At 32.1% G+C, this 19,797-nt stretch overlaps 1 protein-coding gene across 1 annotated transcript; it reads left to right on the top strand.

The window, feature by feature from the left end:
- The first annotated feature begins 1,340 nt into the window (after positions 1–1,340).
- Positions 1,341–17,436, top strand: LOC101510142 (uncharacterized). The gene is made up of 15 exons (XM_012714450.2): positions 1,341–1,589; positions 1,719–1,882; positions 2,610–2,694; positions 2,808–2,889; positions 3,854–3,942; positions 5,027–5,284; positions 5,454–5,513; positions 5,621–5,668; positions 6,285–6,417; positions 6,535–6,611; positions 7,470–7,568; positions 7,657–7,727; positions 7,810–7,900; positions 7,994–8,093; positions 15,742–17,436. Exons 1-15 carry the CDS (start codon positions 1,425–1,427, stop codon positions 17,316–17,318), a joined length of 3,099 nt encoding a protein of 1,032 aa, XP_012569904.1. The 5' UTR covers positions 1,341–1,424; the 3' UTR covers positions 17,319–17,436.
- Positions 17,437–19,797: the final 2,361 nt, after the last annotated feature.

Genomic DNA, 19,797 nt, shown 5'->3' with positions numbered 1-19,797 from the left:
AAAAAAACAGTAAAAGTCAAAATAAGAAAAAATTCAAACACTTTACCCCCACACTGAAAAATCCGGAAAAGTAAGTTTTCGGAAAAATTAGTTTTTACCGGAAATTTCAAGAGGATTGAAATTTCCGGTAGTTCAAAATACATACCGGAAATTTCAAAAACGAAATTTCCGGGAATTTACAACTACCGAATTTTTCAAATTTCCGGTTTGCCTCCCGGAAATTTCGTTTTTGAAATTTTCGGTATGTATTTTGAACTACCGGAAATTTCAATCCTCTTGAAATTTCCGGTAAAAACTATTTTTTCTGAAAATTTACTTTTCAGGATTTTTCAATGTGGGGGTAAAGTGTTTCAATTTTTTCTTATTTTGACTTTTACTGTTTTTTTTAGGGTTATTTTGGGTATTTTACAACAAAAATTTTATGTTGGGGGGTATAAGTTTAAATGGGGGGTACAATAGCCAATTTTCCAAACGGGCTTTACTTATTATACTCATTGAATTCCAAATGATAACCACATGTCATTTTCTATAAAAAATAAGGCTTAATTACAGTTTTGGTCCTTCTATTTTAGCTGAATCGCGAAAGTAGCCATCCTATTTTGTTTCTCTCTAGTTTTGGTCCCCAAAATAGAATTTTGGTCCAAAACTTGATGAAATTTCATTTTTTAAAGTCGTACTACATCATTTATGATCATAGATTTCAAGTACAATTGTTGCAAATGAGATCTTGAGACATAGTGTGACTTAAATAAATGCAAAAACAATGAAATTTCATCAAGTTTTGGATTAAAATTTTGTTTGAGGGACCAAAACTGGAGAGAAACAAAATGGGGGGACGACTTTCGCGATTCAGCTAAAATAGGGGGACCAAAACTGCAATTAAGCCAAAAAATAATATGTGAAGAAAAAAGTAGGCTAAATTACATATGTGGTCCCTTAACTTAATTTCAGGTAACGTTTTAGTCCTTTATCTTTTTTTTTTTTCCGATTTAGTCTTTTATTCCTAACAATATCAAATAAAGTATAAAAATATGAGTTTATTTAAAGATCTGCGTTACGAATTTGATGAAATTTGTATTATATTGAAGAATATAATTAATTTTATGAGTTTTGATTGAATTTTTTTTTTTTGAATTTTTGTATAAAAAATGATAACATTGTTGAAGTTTTAAAACATAAAATATCAAATTGTCACTTAAAATTAAAATAAAGGACCAAGTCGGAAAAAAAAAAAAAGAGATAAAGAACTAAAATGTTATCTGAAATTAAGTTAAGGGACACAGATGTAATTTAGCCCAAAAAAGTAAAAGAAGATATTAAAAAGGGCCGCCGGTCCATGAATTAAATTGACTAGGAGCGAGTTGGTCAGCCCAAAAACAAACCGAAAGTTTAGAGCGGCGAAGGAGAGAGAGTAAGGAGCTTTAATGGAAGCAGTGGGGGAGATGGTAACACCAGGAGAAGTAGTTGGCAGAACATGGGACGTCAAAGCCGGAAGAGGAACTTACTTAGCACTTCACAACAACACCGTTTACGCCTCCTTAACTGGCCTCCGCCACACCATACCTCCACCTTCGGACTCTCCTGACCAGGTTCGCAAATTGCTTCGGACTCCCACTCCTAGGGTTTTTTTTCTTCATTTTCTCGATTATTGTTACCATTCTCATTTCCATCAAATTATTACTGAGTCTGTTGTTATTTGTTTGTAATGTAATATTCAGAGACCGGTTATCGAAGTAACTGGTCATAAAGCCCATGGGCCTGTTCCAGAGCCTGGTTCTGTTGTCATTGCTCGTGTTACCAAAGTGATGGCTAAAACTGCTTCAGCTGATATTATGTGTGTTGGGCAAAAGTCTGTTCGTGAAAAATTTACTGGTATCATTAGGTATGCTTCGTTGCTTACTCAATTTGTGAATACCCTTTGTAATCAATAATAAAGAGGAAAAACTTCTGATACCTTAATCTCTGTGTTTACACACATTTTTTATGGAGGATTCGGGTTCAAGCTTCTGGTAGGAGGACTGTTAAGCGTTAAAATATTTTGAGTAACAATCATTTAGGTCTTTCAATGTGTGAGACAATGTGACCCTAGTCATTGAATGATTGAAATTACAAAAATATTCTTGATAGTAGCTTTTGTTAGTGATTTCATAGACCAAACTAACTATCCAAACACACATTTGAGTACCTAACTAACTAATCAATGACACATTGGAGGACTAAATTGACAAACACAATACATTTTCAGAGACATTTTTGTAATTTTGATACATTCAGAGACTATAGTGAGTAGTAACAACGCCTCACGCATTTAAGGACCAAAATGAGTGATTACTTAAAATATTGTTCTTGTAGAACTTTGTTTAACTGTGTCTGCGCTATAAGCTGGGTTGCTATGCTTTCATAGATAACCCCTAGCTTTGAACTTATCATTTGTTGTTTTGGAGGAACTTTAGCAATTACTTGAAAAAAGTATGAAAAGGATTTTAGGAATTGTAGCTGACTATCTATAAATCATGAGTTTCATGCCTTTATCGTTAGGAATTCTAATAATTATTCCTGTTTTATGGTTTAAAATGTTTGAGTATTCATAATAATTCTTATTTTGGCAGGCAGCAGGATGTTAGGGCAACTGAGATTGATAAAGTAGACATGCACTTATCTTTTCGTCCTGGTGACATTGTTAAAGCTCTCGTGGTACTATTTTACTGCTTTAAGGGTTTAATAAGTTGATTTCGTAACTTCCAAATTGCCCTTAAAACAATTGGTTGCTACTTGAATTACACCTTAACTCAATCCATTTTTATCAGCTTTCCCTTGGAGATGCACGGGCGTACTTTCTGTCAACCGCAAAGAATGAACTTGGTGTTGTTTCTGCAGAAAGCACTGCTGGTGAGTTTGTGTTCATATTGTTGGGGTTGCACCCTCATATGTGGTTTTAGTTTGTTTCCAGTTTCCTCTAGTTTATGTTACTGCTGATTGTGTGGTGGCATTCTCCACCCAGGTCTATTCAACGCCTTTTCTTTTTCCACTGCCAGTTTCTTTTGGGGCAGGGGGTATAACAAAAAAGCTACCTCTGAGTCGATTCCCTCAACTATTACCATATATCGCAAATATGATTAGATTACATCAATTTATCATATAGTAGTAACTAGTTAGCACAATAACACTCATAATTTAGTGTGAGGAATGAGTTGGTGATATAGGGGTAGGCTTTAGTCTGCTGCTTTAATTATAGCTTCGAACTTCTGTGCTAATTTAAATTGGAATCTCAATTAGTTGTGAATGAAAGAGCATAACTGGACTCTAGAGAGAGATACACTTGGATTTGTTTTATATTTTGCTTGTTGTTTGACACAAAAACTAATGAAAACTAATTTTGCAGAGTTAGAGTTACCTGTATTTGAGAGAGTTTGTTAAATTTTGTTACACACCTTATGTATTAACATGTATCAATATTGAGTCCATGATGAAGTTGATTACTTTACATCAGTTTTAGTGTCTAACACTTGTACTTCAGTCTCGGGACCTCTGTTGAATTTTAGCTTTTCATGCATTCTCACATGAATTGCTCCCTTATCTTCTATGTGCCTAGTGCTGTTTCATCCTATGCGCAGCAAGCACTAAGATAAAGTCTATTAATTGTATCATAAGTTGCATGCTTGCAGCATGCAGGTGCTATGCACCTAACAGGTAGGGGTTTTCATATATGTCAGACAACCTGGAAACAAATTGTTTCATTTTAAGCTTTATCTGACTGTGACAGTATGCAATGAAGTTTTATATATCTTTTTCTTTTCCTACAATGTATACATGGTCAAATCTATCTGTCCTCAACCCATTGTACTTTGTTTAGGTGCAACTATGGTTCCAATAAGTTGGACCGAAATGCAGTGCCCACTTTCCGGTCAAATTGAACAAAGAAAGGTAGCCAAGGTTGCAAGCTGACAAGATTACTAAAGAGCAAGTTGGAATCTGTTCTCCCCTTTGCCTGAAAAGGTCATGTAGAAATCTACTAACATGCCTCCTTGTTAGAGTGAGAAATTATATCTAAGCAGTTTGTAGTCATACAAGAACACAAACTTGTATTTTTTTCTTTTACATTGCAGATTGTTTTACATACAAAATATCATTGACGCTGATTTGATTTCACCCATGTTGTGAGCTGGATTTAATTTTTCATTTCTCCATTAAAGGCCATGTACTAATATTGTTTAATAGCATTGCAAGACATGTTTCAATTTTCAATTCGGAATGGAATTAATTTTGTTTTCGTGCTGATATAGTTCTCGAGTTCAATGCGTCACGTGTGTACATCCCAAGTCATTGGGCCTTGTTTGGGAAGAACCCAATCTACCAAGTTCAAATACTGACGAGTAAATCTTTTTTTGTTATGCAATGACAATGATATTTGAGCCTATGATTTCATGTTATTTAAATTCTCGTTGCTAGTTCAGTCTTAGCTGAATGCTTATTGCATCGTTGGTGTGTAAGGACTATGGTGTTTGTATTAAAGTAAATTTAAATTCTCGTCAAAATATTGACTGCGTGAATGCTGTAAAAGATTGACTAATTTAGTCCTTCAATTGTATAAAATGATAGTATAATTTCTCAAAATGAAATAAATAATTTAATTTAGTCCTTTTTCCAGATTTACTTTCATAAAGGTTTTATATTTGTTTTGACGAAAGAGACTATTTAAGATAATACATATCTTTTTATTGATTTTGATAGATATTTTGGTGAATAAATTTAAATAACCTTTTTTTTCAATTTAAGGACTAAATAAAGCATAAATTTACGTTGATGAATATCATGAATTGCTCCATATATTTCTTATAAATAAATACAAAATCCTGTTTTGATATGATGATAGTTAAACAAAGGCATCCGAAAATTAGCAATTTGAGTTTTTTCCTTAATTACAAAAAACACGTTATCTAGTTTGGGATAATAAATGACATGCAAATTTGATATTTTGTGTCGAAGTTTCAGTGGTTGACACAAAGTGGTGCATTACATTGCATAGCTTCATTCATTCATTAAGGTTGGGATGAAAACAATGGCTTCAACTTCTCTTCATCTTCTTCCCTCTCTCTCCAAATTCATAACCCCTCTTTCCCAACATCACACCCATCCATTCCCTTCCACAACCTCACTCAGATTCCCCTATTCCATCAATACCATTTTTCTTCACAAACCTCTCTCTCTGCGCTTTGCTCTAACAGAATCTGACTCACCTAAATCCACAGAACCTGACCCTAAAACTCTTCTCCAACAAATTTCCGTAAGCCATTCATTTCTCACGTTTCAAATTCAACTCTTTTATTTTATTTATATATAAAAATAAGAAACATTTTGATTGTGTTTCAAATTTCAGCCCAAAATTTAAAAATCATTTTTTTTCTCTATTTGAAAATTTCCAATTCATGAGTTCAAGTGGGTTTACGTTGCAGGACAGTTTTGATCTTCCCCCTGATTACTTTGTGCAGTTTCCCAGCGATCTTCGATTAGACGTAAGTAGTTCAATTCATTGTTCTGTGTAGCTTAACACCACCCAACATTTTCATGTAATTGTTTCCATTATTAACAAATAACTAATTACCAATGTTCCTTTGCTTAGCTAAACGACGCAGCGTTCGACCTTTCAAATGGACCTGTCTTGGATGAGGTTGGTTACTTGCTACCTACAATACAATGCAAGCACAATTTTGTTTCCACTTAAGATTAAGTGCTACAATGCTAATAGTTTACCTTCTTTTCTTTCTGGTAGAACGATTCAATTTTTGGTATATACAACTATTTACTTCAAAACTAATTCATAACTTAACGGTGTTGTCAAATAACGGCTACAGTGTACCAGAATTATAACAAACCACTATTGTTCTTTGATCTACAATTTGGTACTAAGTGTTCTCAAATAACTTCCATAGCAGCGGTATAGCACAATAGTGTTGTAGAATTTGAACAAACTACTATTTTTCGCAATCATCAATTGACAACATGTGACTAAACATTGACCAAATTAGCCATCTTAAGTAACTTCAATAACTGACTTCTTAGTTGTTATATACTGATAGGTGGTTTCATGTATAGCTTTTTCTTCATTTTCAATCAATATGTTCATGGAAAATTAAATTGAAGCGTTTAAGGTAGAAATTTATGTAACTTTGTGCTAATCCATTGGTTGCCCTCAAAAGATGCCTCTACTATGTGTGTATGGAATATTTCTAATTCCACAATAGAATGGATATATTTGTTTAATGGGAATGAATATACTTTCTTAGTGTGGCAAAGAGTTGGGAGAGACATTGCTAAACCTCTCGAGAGCATGGGAGCTTGCTGATACATCATCCTCTCGCTCCTTAGTGGCAAAGCTTCCTTTGATGGAGGCTAATTTGACAGGCACTGCCAAATCAGGTAAACTCATCAGAAAATAGTCAATGAGCTTTTAATAGGGTACTCCTTCAAACAAACTCGTCTCTGAAAATTATGAGGGATTTAGCTTGAAGATCTTTTGTTCCCTTTGCTGCTTAGCACTCGGAAAGCGTTTGATATCAGCTGGAAGAAGGTTTCAGTCAATGGGACTGTATGGCCAAGGTGAAACACAAAAGGTATTTACTCTACTCAATATGTGACGGTAGTTCCCTAGCTTATATGAAGTTAACGTAATAAGGAGAAAATGATTGACATTTTCAGGGAATAACTAACTGATACCCAAATAGAATGAAGGTGGGTTCTGCTCCTTTGTTGTATTTTGTTTTAATCCTTTAACTAGAGTCAGTTTGAATAAACTTTTCAATAAGTACTTAGAGGAAACGAAAGTTGAAATAATCTTCCAATGACCATAAGTTTTCTACATAATAGCCTCTCAATGAAGTTGAAATAAGCTTCAACAATCAACTTTTTTAGACGCTCTCTCATCTTGCTTCTCTGTACATATAAACCTAAAAGATATTTTTCATTAGTTAAGAACTAAATATTATCTTAGTTGAAAAGCCCTTGTAAGTTAGAAACTAATGCAAACTAGGTCCTAATTTTGTTTATTACGGGGTCATTTACTCTCATGGTATGGGTTTAATTTCGTTGATGAGTCATTTTTTCTCTTTGAACACGTGTATTATATTGAAACAAATTTAAGATGTCATGTTGTTATTAGGTTCAAATGTGTATAAACCAATAAACCGAAAAGGTAGGTGTGTATAATCACTTCATTTTTGTTATCTTTACTACGTAGCTTTAGGTGTGATTACTTAATCTTCGAACATCAATCGAAAGTTCTTAATAGAAGTGCATTGACTTCAGATTGGGTATCAGAAAACAAATACACCAGATTAGAAATCTCATTAGGTCACCTATGTGCACAAAATAATGTGGCTAAACAATTATATTGATGCATAGAATAAATGTTACCGTATTTGAAATGGTTATTTTTTATCTAAGCAACATTGACATGTGAAAATGTTCAATAGATTGCAAAAGCAATGATTGCGGCTGGGAGAGCTCTATCTGCTAGTTCAACGTCTGCAGACGTAGATAAACAACCTAAAGACAAAAATAGGACGCTGAAGGTTTGTAATTAATCTGTTTGTGGGAAGTTTCTTGTAGTGAGAAACTACTATGATTCTGCAAAATTAGTAACCCGGTTGCCAACTGCAGTTTGGAGCATTGCAGGTTGAAATTACACCCGAAAAAGCCAATATTGGGGCAGCAATTGCATTTGTTTTTGGGTGAGTTTTTCACGTTAAAGTTATATCAACAAGAAGCTTGAGACCAGAAAAAACTTAATTACTTTTATCAATTTCGAAATAGGATTCTGTCATGGGAAATAGCTCAGGGAGTTCAAAACATTCCAGAGAGTTCTTTGCAGTATGCAAATGACAATGCTTTGATGCTTGCTAAGGTGCTTTGAAATAACTTCTTATTCACAACAATCAACTTGCTTTTGTTAACTATCGATTTCTGATGCCTTAAATGTCTAAATATTTGGTTGCAGTCTTTGAGGGGAACATTGCTTGCTATTGTCTACTCCTCCACTCTCTTGTCTGCACTTACTTCGGTGGGGCTTGTTTTACTCGGTATACAGATCAAGTCAGAGAAAAATTGAGCTTTAGGCGTGCTTCCTTCACTCGGTTTTGCTTGTAAATGGTGGAGTAGCCGCACAATGTAAGTTTGTGAGTATTAGTATACAATCATAATAAAAGTATAAAACTCATGACATGGTTGGAAAACAATGCTCTTTTCCAGTCAATTTTCTAATGTGTAAACTTTATCTCATGTAAATAGTCAAATTCAGTTTTAAATTTCTTATGGATGGAGTGATCTGTGTACTTTTATGAGTTTTTTTTTATCAGTATACTTTCATGAGTTATGTTGTTTGTTATCGGGAAGAAAAACAGAATAAGAATACCATTTGTTACATTGTCTGATTCAACTTGTGCTATAACGTGTATTGAACAATGTCTATGTTTCCCCACACCCAGGGAAAGACCTACTGTAGGCCAACTTTTTTTTTTGAACCCCACCAAAAGACTCACTCATTCTCAGATTCACATATCTCTCTACACTCTCTTATCTCATCTGTACCCCTGACCCTGTAAACTGCAGAGGCAGCCTCCCAGGTGCCACCACAGCGCGCAACCGACTCTCTGGCCTCTTCTTTTTCTCTCGTGTGCGACTCACTCTCTCCCCATTTCTCCCTATCATGCCTTTGCTAATCTCCGGGATTTCTCTCTGGTTCACGTGACCACCGCTCCAAGCCTCCAATCCAACCACTCCAGCTCGACCTACAACGGAACAGGAACAACATGTATTCTGATTTGGGTTTGGTGCCTGCTGGTTGTGTAATTGTTTCCACATAGTTTGTTCCTGCATAAACACTGCTGGTAGTTCTTATTGTAGTGTGGTTTTCCAGCTAATTATGGAAACTGAGAGTGTGTTTGTGCTTGTTTGAGTGGGTGGTGGATGATTTGCCCTTTTGACAAAAAATGTTTTACCTGTTATTGCAATAAGAGTAAGTAAGAACTGCGATTCAGGTTTATACCAGAATAATTAGTAGCCATATTTTACTACTTTTTATTTGAAGTCTGAAGTTTAGTAGTTATTGACCATGTAGAAATCATCAACAAGTTCCCTCCAACAACATGGCTTTAGGGAAATCCTCCAGAATAGATGGTAGAAGCTCGTCATCGAGTTACTGTCCAACAGTGACTATTGCTGTGTTTGTTGCTCTATGCTTGATTAGGGTTTGGATGATGACATCCTCTTCTGCTGCCTGTGTTTGAGTACAATTTACTAAACTTTTATGAGTTTACTGTTTATGTTTTTATTTATTTATATATAATTACTAATTGAAGTTAGATAGTTTGCACCCGACACCCCCTAACCCAGAGTCTTAGAAACGTCGGTGCCCGCACCTCAGGGCGTTTTCCTTGCTTTATGTGTCATGTCATGAGCCATAAAGCCATTTTATCTCTTGCTAGCGCACGAGATCCTACACATTGCTCAAAATTTGTTTTATGTTTTATGTAATACTATTAGTTACAAAGTTCCAACACTCAAGGGAGACTTCCCATTAACCTTTGTGTCTTGTGAGTAAATCTTTCTACATACTGTTGAAAAGTCCAATCTAAATTGCAAATGCTTCTGCGAGTTTTTGAGGGAGCACATCAAAGGTGAGATTTGACTATCTTTTTGGGTGTAAATTGGGTATCTTTGTGCATGATTACAGAAACTAATTTATCGAGTTAAATATGACTTCGATGGGTGGCTCAACTCTTTCTCAGGTTTTTTCAATGTTGCATTATTAGAGTTAGATTCGAATCCATGACCTATCACTTGTCATGTTTGACTCTGTTGTTGTAAAGTAATACAGTAATCAATTTTGTGGATCAAACATTCACAGTTAAAGGTTTGAGAGTTTTATAAATTCATCGAATTCAAGCACAAGTAAAAAATTATTGATTAGATTCTATAATTCACATTTTTGGGCGCTTCTTGTAAATAAGTAAATAAATAAATTGATCTGGAGCATATAATTTGTCATGCTGTCAAATATGGTTAGATCATGGATTAAAAATGTACAGGTTGATTAGTGATAGCTCTAAGTTAGATATAGAATTGTTAATCCCATTAAATTTGTCCAATTTGTCCTACTATGTATGGAGCTATGCTAGATTAGCGGTTAGGTTAATGTCACACCATATTCGTAAGTGCTTTGGAGCTTAATGCATTTTATGCTTTCATTAGGTGAAGAAGACTTTCGAGATGGTACATCTTACAATTGAATAATTGATAAATATTTTAAAAAAACACAGTGATTGGTGAGAATTGCATAGTCCTTTTCCTTGTTGATGCATCTTGTGGAATGGACCACACTGCGGTAACTTGGCAATGCAATGCATCCATGTTTGTTGACATGCCCAAATTGCTTTATTTTATTTTTCATTAAAAGGATCTTAGGTTAAACTTTCTGCAAAATTATTATTAATTAAGTAGTAATGGGAGTTGTCAGTATGTCACAGATTGATCAAGCACAAGACCGCTACTTTCAACATCCCTGTTTCAATATTTTTTTTTTAAATAACCCATGTTAGTACTCCCTCACTCCCTCTATTTAAATCTTTTGATTTTTAAGGTTGTAACTAACTATTTTGATTCATATATACTCCCCTGAACTTTAATATAAACAAGCAAATAATTATTTACATTTAAGACCGGATAGTATATCTGAAAGTATACTCTATCTGTATGTATGTATATATCTTCATTAGTGTGTGTCTATATATATATAAAGTGGTTGAATTAAATTAGACAAATGTAATATTACATTAATGTTATACTATTTAATAATATTTTAATTGATACAAATTTTATAAAATTTATTATTAGATTAAAAGTTTGTATTATATAAGTCATGTAAAAATTTAGATTTAATTGCAGTTTTAGTTCTATTTTTATCAATTCATGAAATTTATTCTCTTATTTAAAAATATGACAGTTTGATCTTTTATTATGATTTTTTTTAAATTAAAAAATAGCGACGTGACATACTTTAAATAGTGTGATTTATGATACAATGATGTAAAATAATTAAAATATTCTAAAAAATTAACTTTCAACTTTATAAATTTTTTATTTTTGTAATTTAATTTATAACTTATAAAAAATTAATTCTTCTATATGGTTTCATGTAATAAAATTGACTATTTAAAATATGTCAAATTATCATTTTTTATTTTAAAAAATCTAAAAAGTAATTAAAATTATCAACTTTTAAAATAAAAGAACTAATTTTATAAATTTGTTAAAATAAAAAGACAAAATTACAATTAAACTAAAATTTTACAAAAATATAAATTATTTTATATATTTTTAAAATACATCAAAATTTCGTATATTTTTATTAAATGTAATTAATCTTCACTTGCGTTATAATTTAGTGGGGACTGCGGAAGATTGTGAGTACTACATGTCATTAAAAAACACTTTGGCGCTGTTGAATACTTTCCAAACTAAAGAATGTCATGCTCATATGATGATATACACTTCACAGTTGATTAATTTGGGTTACTTTTCTTAAAATATAAATAAGAAAAGCCTCGTGATGTTTCGAGTTAAACCTCTCTTCTCTTCTAATTTAATTCGGATATTTTAATGGTTCCAATGTCCGCAGCATTACAGAAAGGGCAATCCTGTAGTACATTAATTATTTAATAATCACCAAAGGTTGCAATGCGTATTTCCCTTTCGTCTCCTTCTCCTCACTTTGTCAACGTTAACTGCCTTAACTTTTTTTATAGATTTGTCAAAAAAAAGTTACTAACTTTTTTAGAGTTTAACAACACACTTCATAAATATAAAGACGTTTGCGTACGTTTGTATATTAAACCATTTTTACTATATCTTAAAACATTTTTATATGTATTAATAAAGTGTTTTGATCTCAAATAGTTAATAATTTTTTGTCAAAGATAAATCAATTAGGAGAATCACGTTTGAATTCTAACATAAACAGTAAAAACCAAACTATATTGATCGAATTTTAAATTACTATTGTCTCTCTTCATGAGAATAAGATTGAGAAAATTACATAGACCAACAATGGTCTATAACATAACTTACGCCAGATTTATGTAATACATTACTTTTTTTAAATAAATAAAATTATGATTTTTCTATAAATTTATTAAACTAAAAAAGTTAAATTATATGTCATTGGAAAAACTTTTTACATCACTAAAAGTAGTATAAATTAACTATGACCTAAATTTAGATTCTTTAACATTACACCTCAACTCTTCATATCTATTTCTATTTTAATGTTCACGTACTAATGATTAAAATTTTAACTATATATATATATAATTTAATTTCATTAGCCTGCTATAAAAGTTAACTTATTTAAATATTCGATAAAAACAAACATTTAAATAGGTTAACCGTCGTAACACACTTTTAAAAAGACTAAATTATTAAACCTAAAAAAGCTATAATAAGTACTCCCTCGGATTATTATTATAAAAAAATAATTTTAAATTTTGATCACTATTAAATAAAAATTAATTATTTTTAATTTATTTAATGTTAATATTTATAATATACATTTTTACTTTAATAAAAAATATTTAATATCATAGTTAGATGTTTGACATTTAATTAAACAATATGGCAAACTTTTATTAGATTTTAAATGAAATGTAAAAAAGTTGATTACAATAAATTAACTTTTTTGTTATGTAATTTACTAATAGGGGTGGAAATAGGTTGGGTCGACCTAAACTTTGTTAAGTCTGAGTCTGATCAGTAAAAAAATTCAAGGTCTAAGTTTATTATGTGATATGTCATATGCTTATTTTTTAGATATATCTGGTAGAAGTTTGGTATGACATGTTAGCCTACTTAAAACTTATTTCATTTTAACGTTTTTGAATAAATAATCAAACATATATTTAAATAGATTAACGAGTTAATATGTCAATGAAATTAAGTTTTATTTTGATATTTAACATCACATTTTGAAGAATATGACTTTATATACATTATACTTAAATTATATTTTATAATAATACATTTAAATATGTCAAAAACTAAATGAGATAAATATGCGTAAATTACTAAAAGTTAAATATATAATAAAAAAATCAAAATTTAATATAATAATTACAGTAGTAAAAAATATTATTTATATTTAGATTTATGTAATTATTTAATATGTAACATGTAACCTAATATTTTTAATTAAATAGATTTTTTTAAATTATTAACCTTATTTATATAAGAAAAAAATCTAACCTGATCTAACAGTGTAAGAATTTTTTTACCTTACCGCAACTATTGTCATTGTTCAGCTCGACGTAAGTTTTTCTCACATCTAATTGTCATTGTTCATCATAACGGAGTTATGTGATTGTCTCAAAGAATATGGCGCACACTACGTCTTAGCTTACGATTTTAATATTTATAGATGCTAAATTATGATTACTTAATGCAAATAGTATAACAAAATAAAAATGTTAATATATGAAAATGATGTTTAGGTTGTGGGATTGTTTCATTGATAGTCTGCGTGCATCTATTCCAACCGTCACATATATTATTCATGCATAAATAAAAGTATAATTTGGTTACCATATTGATTTGTAGGTGGGAGAAATTTTGAGGACCTGAGTTATAGATTGAAATATTTATTACTATCATTAGTAGTTCATATGAAATTTATTGGACACACAAAGACAAATTTTATCCTCCAACCAAACGTTATGTGTACACAAGAGTAAAAGATTGAATTTTGAACCGCTTACTATTCAAGGTGTTATAATATTTTATAACTTAGGACTATTTACCATATGTTTAGGTTGGGAAAATTGCCCCGACTCTATAAATTTTTTCTTAAAGTTAAACTTCCAAAATAGTTGTCACATTTATAAAAAATATTTGTTACTTTTTATTTTGGTGCAACTTTAATTTTTATTTTTTAATTGTATGTTCTAGTTAATATTGTGTACATCACTCTCAAGTTATTGTTATCTAATTTATATATATGACAATGAAAATAAATCAATAGTTTATATAGGTAATTTAGTAAAATCACCGTTCTCTTTTGATTTGTTTATCATTGTTTCTTAATCTATTTGAAATGATCAAGGACGATTGTTTTGGTACGGATAGAAGAGTAGTTTCTAATGCTTTAGTTAGAGTAAATACAAGTGAGTCTAGTGGGTCTTTTGTCTATATATTTTGATTTTGGTGATTGTTCATCCGCCTATAAATACACTACAAGAAGTTATGATTCTATAGACACCGATTGAAATTAAAATTCGTTAAAAGGTTAAAAAAAATGAGTAAACTTGAGGGGTTAGATGAGCCTCGCCATATTAATTGTTTGGTGGTCTAAAGCTAAAGTTTTAGTTTGTCTAAATATTGGACCGACCCTGAAAATAAATTCTTCTTCCACTTCATATATTTTCAAAAGTCTTCAATTACATTTATATTGATCAATTCATATGTGTATTTTTTCTATTTTTAGATTAGACAATTTAGATAGCATTAAAGGTGAGAGAAAAATTCTCTAATTTTTCAAATACATGTAATTAATATCTCATATATATTTTTATGAATGCCAATTTTATTTTATTTTATTAATAGAAAAATAATGTTTCATTAATAATAAAATAAGACTCTATGTCCTTAAATTCTAATTTAATTAATAAATATTGTTAAGTTGTACGTATAGTAATATTTACCTCTCTTCTATTAAAAATAATAATAATAAGACACTATTATAAAGACAAGCAAAGTGCTAAACTCAGCCAAAATCTGGCTCCTATAATCCAACAACTGAACAAGATCAATATGTAATCATATTTTTAAAAACGGAAAGTATGTAACCATATATGCATATGTGTTGGCTTATTGATATGGGCGATGCAGCCCCAATCGCACTCATATTACAAGTAAGAAAATTAATTATAAAAATAAAAATAAAAAAAATAAAATAAAATAAAAACCTGCTCTACAAAGTTAAGACATTAAAAAAAACACCTGATATTGTAGCACACATCTCCTTATTTGAAAATGAAGAGGTCCTATGTGTATCCATATTCCTGTGTATATCATCAATATGTTATATGTCATCTAATCGTAAGTCAAAAGAATACAAAGCCATTTATTGGATAAATCAACTTCATGAGTTGTGTCTAATTTGTCTCTTTCCTCCTCAAAATTAGTGTTTGGACACCCCGCAACCACTAATAAGGAGTTACGAAGATAACATAGACAGAAGTATAAAAGCTGAAAATAAAACATTTCCCCGTCTCTACATATCATATACACTAGCTTCTTCGAATTGCCGAAACTAAACAATTCGCAACCAACCACAATTATAATGAGGCTGGAGTTTTGTAGACGAGTGTGAAGTAAACTGTAGAAAACCACATAAATGTGTTACGTCACACTTGAGGAGGACATAAACCCCCAAAAAACTATCATTCATACTTCATTCCAATTCAAATTAATATATTATTTATGCTGTTGTAGAAACCACTAAAAATAGTTGAGGTTTATGTAGAGATAAAATATTTCAAGTGGTCCTTATACTTATCTTTTATAAAATGGATATATGGCATACATACTTTTCCACACTTCCATATCTCTTCATACTACTCACTACTATACATACTAATCACTAATTGTGTCCATTTTTTCACTCATCTCACTCCCACTCTCACTCTCAAAAACATTCACACATGGCTTCTCTCTCTTGCTCACCCACCGACCTCGCTCCATTCATCACCGCCACAGCAAACGCAACCGCCGCAGCTAACTACCTCTGCTCCCAATTCAATGCCATTTCAAATAAACTCAGCGACACCACCTATGCAGTGAACAACACGTACCTTCTTTTCTCAGCTTATTTAGTCTTCGCCATGCAGCTCGGCTTCGCCATGCTCTGCGCTGGCTCCGTTCGAGCCAAAAACACCATGAACATCATGCTCACCAACGTCCTTGATGCTGCCGCCGGTGGACTCTCCTACTATCTCTTCGGCTTCGCTTTCGCCTTTGGTGCACCCTCCAACGGCTTCATCGGCCGCCACTTTTTCGGTCTCAGGGATTACCCTGAACCGTCCAGAGACTATAGTTTCTTCCTCTACCAGTGGGCTTTCGCCATCGCGGCAGCCGGTATCGCCAGCGGCTCCATCGCCGAGAGAACTCAATTCGTTGCATATCTTATATATTCTTCTTTCTTGACCGGTTTTGTTTACCCCATTGTTTCGCATTGGTTCTGGTCTGATGATGGTTGGGCCAGCCCAACACGAACCGATGGTAATGTTTTGTTCGGGTCCGGCGTCATCGATTTCGCCGGTTCAGGTGTGGTTCACATGGTTGGTGGTATAGCAGGTTTATGGGGGGCTTTTATTGAAGGTCCAAGAATCGGCCGGTTCGACCGGTCGGGGAGGTCTGTTGCATTAAAAGGACACAGCGCGTCATTGGTTGTGTTGGGTTCATTTTTATTATGGTTCGGTTGGTACGGGTTCAATCCCGGTTCGTTTTTAACAATAGTGAAAGGCTATGGAAATGGTAAGAGAGGGGATTATTATGGTCAATGGAGTGCTATTGGAAGGACAGCTGTCACAACTACATTGGCTGGATGCACTGCTGCTCTCACAACTCTTTTTAGTAAACGGTTATTGGCTGGACATTGGAACGTGATTGACGTGTGTAACGGCCTCCTTGGCGGTTTCGCTGCAATCACTTCGGGCTGTTCTGTAGTGGAACCGTGGGCCGCGATTGTGTGTGGGTTTGTTGCGGCCTGGGTTTTAATTGGGCTTAACAAATTGGCGGTGAAAATGGAATATGATGATCCTTTGGAAGCGGCGCAGTTACACGGAGGGTGTGGCGCGTGGGGGGTTTTGTTTACGGGTTTGTTTGCGAAGGGAGAATACGTGAGCGAGATTTACGGGATTGGGAGGCCGTACGGGTTATTGATGGGCGGTGGAGGGAGATTAATTGCGGCGCAGGTGATTGAGGTATTGGTGGTGTGTGGGTGGGTGACGGTGACGATGGCGCCGTTGTTTTATGGGCTTCATAAGATGAAATTGTTGAGGATATCGAGGGATGAAGAGAGTATGGGGATGGATTTGACGAGACATGGTGGGTTTGCTTATGTGTATCACGATGAAGATGAAGATGAATCGATTAAGAGAGCAGGGTTTATGATGGGTAGGATTGAACCCGCGAGTTTGTCGCTATCTCCTTCCGCCGTGATTACACTCGAACAAGCTTCGCCGTCGCCAATCACTGCACTACCACCACCAGTGTGACGTCATCACTCCTTTACACTAGATTGCTTTTGTTGATTTCTTCTGTTACGTTAAAAATAGGAATAGTCGTTGGTTAAAATTGAGCCGAAATAAAATTATGAAACTCCTAAAATATCAACATTGTTTTTTATCAAAAGGAGCTAAATTCCCAAAATAAGCTAAAAAAAACTTTGAAAAGAAACACAAGAAACATATACCTCTTGATAAGTAGATATGGTGACTCAAAGTGTATATTTGAATCACTATAGACGAAATCCTCTACTTCAAGTTAATTCCAAGTCATAATGAAATCGCCACAACTCTGCATTCATCATTACGGAGAATGCCACCACAAAAGAACATGTTGGCCCCAAATCAATTAGTAACACAACTAACTGCCACAAATCCTTTTCTAGGAGCGGCTTCAGGTTAATCAACATTGTTTGTTTACTCACAAGTAAGTAGTATATTATGATATCGATAATGTATCAATAATTTTTTTTTTTTAACCTTTGGATTTACGAGATAATTAATCGACCCTATAGCTCGTTTAGGAGGTAATTAAGTAAAATATAATTAAAATTTATTGTATAAAAATGGAATTTTATGTTGATTAAGTGTTGATGATGTGTGTATTTAAATTAGTTTACTCCTCTCATGTGTTGTTTTATTAGCTAATTTTACCTATTTAACTTGAATAAATATGATAATGTATGATAGATGTGACAATTGAGATTAGATGTGTATTTTTATTATTTTACTTGTTTATGTTTTTCACGAGACTACTTGTATCTCACAGGCTTTTAAATGGACCATATTTTTGTTGCATTTGTATTTTATATTTTCATTAATTGTTTTTGAAATAGAAGGTGTCACAATGAAAATACCTCAAGATCATTTCAATACGAATACTATATCAATTTTGTAAATATATCATATAATCATTAAGTATAATTGATCTTATTCTAGTAAATCTCTTTAAATTTAATTAATTTTAAAGGATAGTGTCGTTTGATCAATAATTTATAAAAAAGTTTGAACATCTTCATTTATTATAAGCAAAGTACATTTGTAAAATCTTATAATTTGTTATGTTTAACAAAAATAACAGTGTAGTCATTTATATTTTTATTTTAATAACGATTTAATAATTTAAGTTGTAAAACGTTTGCATCATTGTTCCTATTAACACTTTCCGTTTAAAAAAAATGCATATAGTTGGTAAGGGTCTGATGTGACAATTTCAATAAGTTTTTTAATGAAAAATAATACTTGAAATTAATTTTTTATTAAAAAATAAACATCTGGAAGAATCTAGAATGTTCATCTTCTTTCCCTTTTTTTCTTTATCACAACTTTTTTACTTTTCATCCTAAACTTAGAAATTTAAACCAAAATTCAAAATAAAACCCAAAACTTCAAACTCAACCAAGTTCTAAAAAAGAAAAAGTGGGTTCTATTATTTCACATCTATCCAAAATAATACTACAAACTCACCACCAGACTTTAACAAAATACCCAGAAACTAAAACCAATTTCAATATGTTTCTAATGGCCAAAGATTAAAAAACACAACAAAAGGGTCAACAAGAATCTTCAATTTATTGGTTTCAGTAACTTACAATAGTTTAAAATTTTGAATTTTGGTGAAAAGAGTACGAGGGGTTGAATTTTTCCTAGACAATTGGAAAATGAGAGGGATATAAATAGAATAGTTTGCGAATTTTTTCATTCATATCCACTTTTCTTTGTGAGTTTTTTAATTCTTTTATGCTTGTAGAATTCGATCCCATTAATTTTGGTTTTATATTTTGTTGAGTTTGAAAATTTTGAATTCTTTATTAAATTTATGGGTTTATGACGAAGAAGGGAAAAACTATGATGAAGAAGGTGAACATTATAGGGTTCTTCGAAGTTTTATTTTTTAATAAAAAATTAATTTAAAAATATATTTTTCATTATAAAACTATTTAAAATTGCCACATCAAACTCATAGCGGGCATTTAAGGACTAGATGTGTTTTTTTAACAGAAAACGTTAACATCTATAAAGGATAAATATTTTGTAATTTAAAAGATCTAACTCTTTTACTATTATAAAAAAATATAAAAAACTAAAATGTTACTTTCTTTTATAAAATATAAAAAACTGTGAAATATATTTTATTTTTATTTGATTATCTTCGTTCATTTGTGAATTTTCAAATATCCATAAATACTTCTTTACACTTAAAATATATTGTAAATGACAACTAATGTTTTATTTGAGATGAGAAGTTGTAAATATATCTGATAGTTTTATCGAAATGTATATTTATTGGATAGTTAGCACTAATAATACATAATGAGGAAAAACTAACACCTTCTAGAGTAGTATTGTTGGCATTTCTTCTAACTTTCTTCACAAATTGCAATTCAATACATCTTTAAATTTCAAATGCATATGAAACAATTAACTATATAAACATAAAGGTTGAATGCAATTCACGTAAATTTCACCA

The sequence above is a fragment of the Cicer arietinum genome, chromosome 4 (assembly GCF_000331145.2).
Source record: "Cicer arietinum cultivar CDC Frontier isolate Library 1 chromosome 4, Cicar.CDCFrontier_v2.0, whole genome shotgun sequence".
Lineage (NCBI taxonomy): Eukaryota > Viridiplantae > Streptophyta > Magnoliopsida > Fabales > Fabaceae > Cicer > Cicer arietinum.
This window is presented reverse-complemented; position numbering and strand designations above follow the sequence as displayed.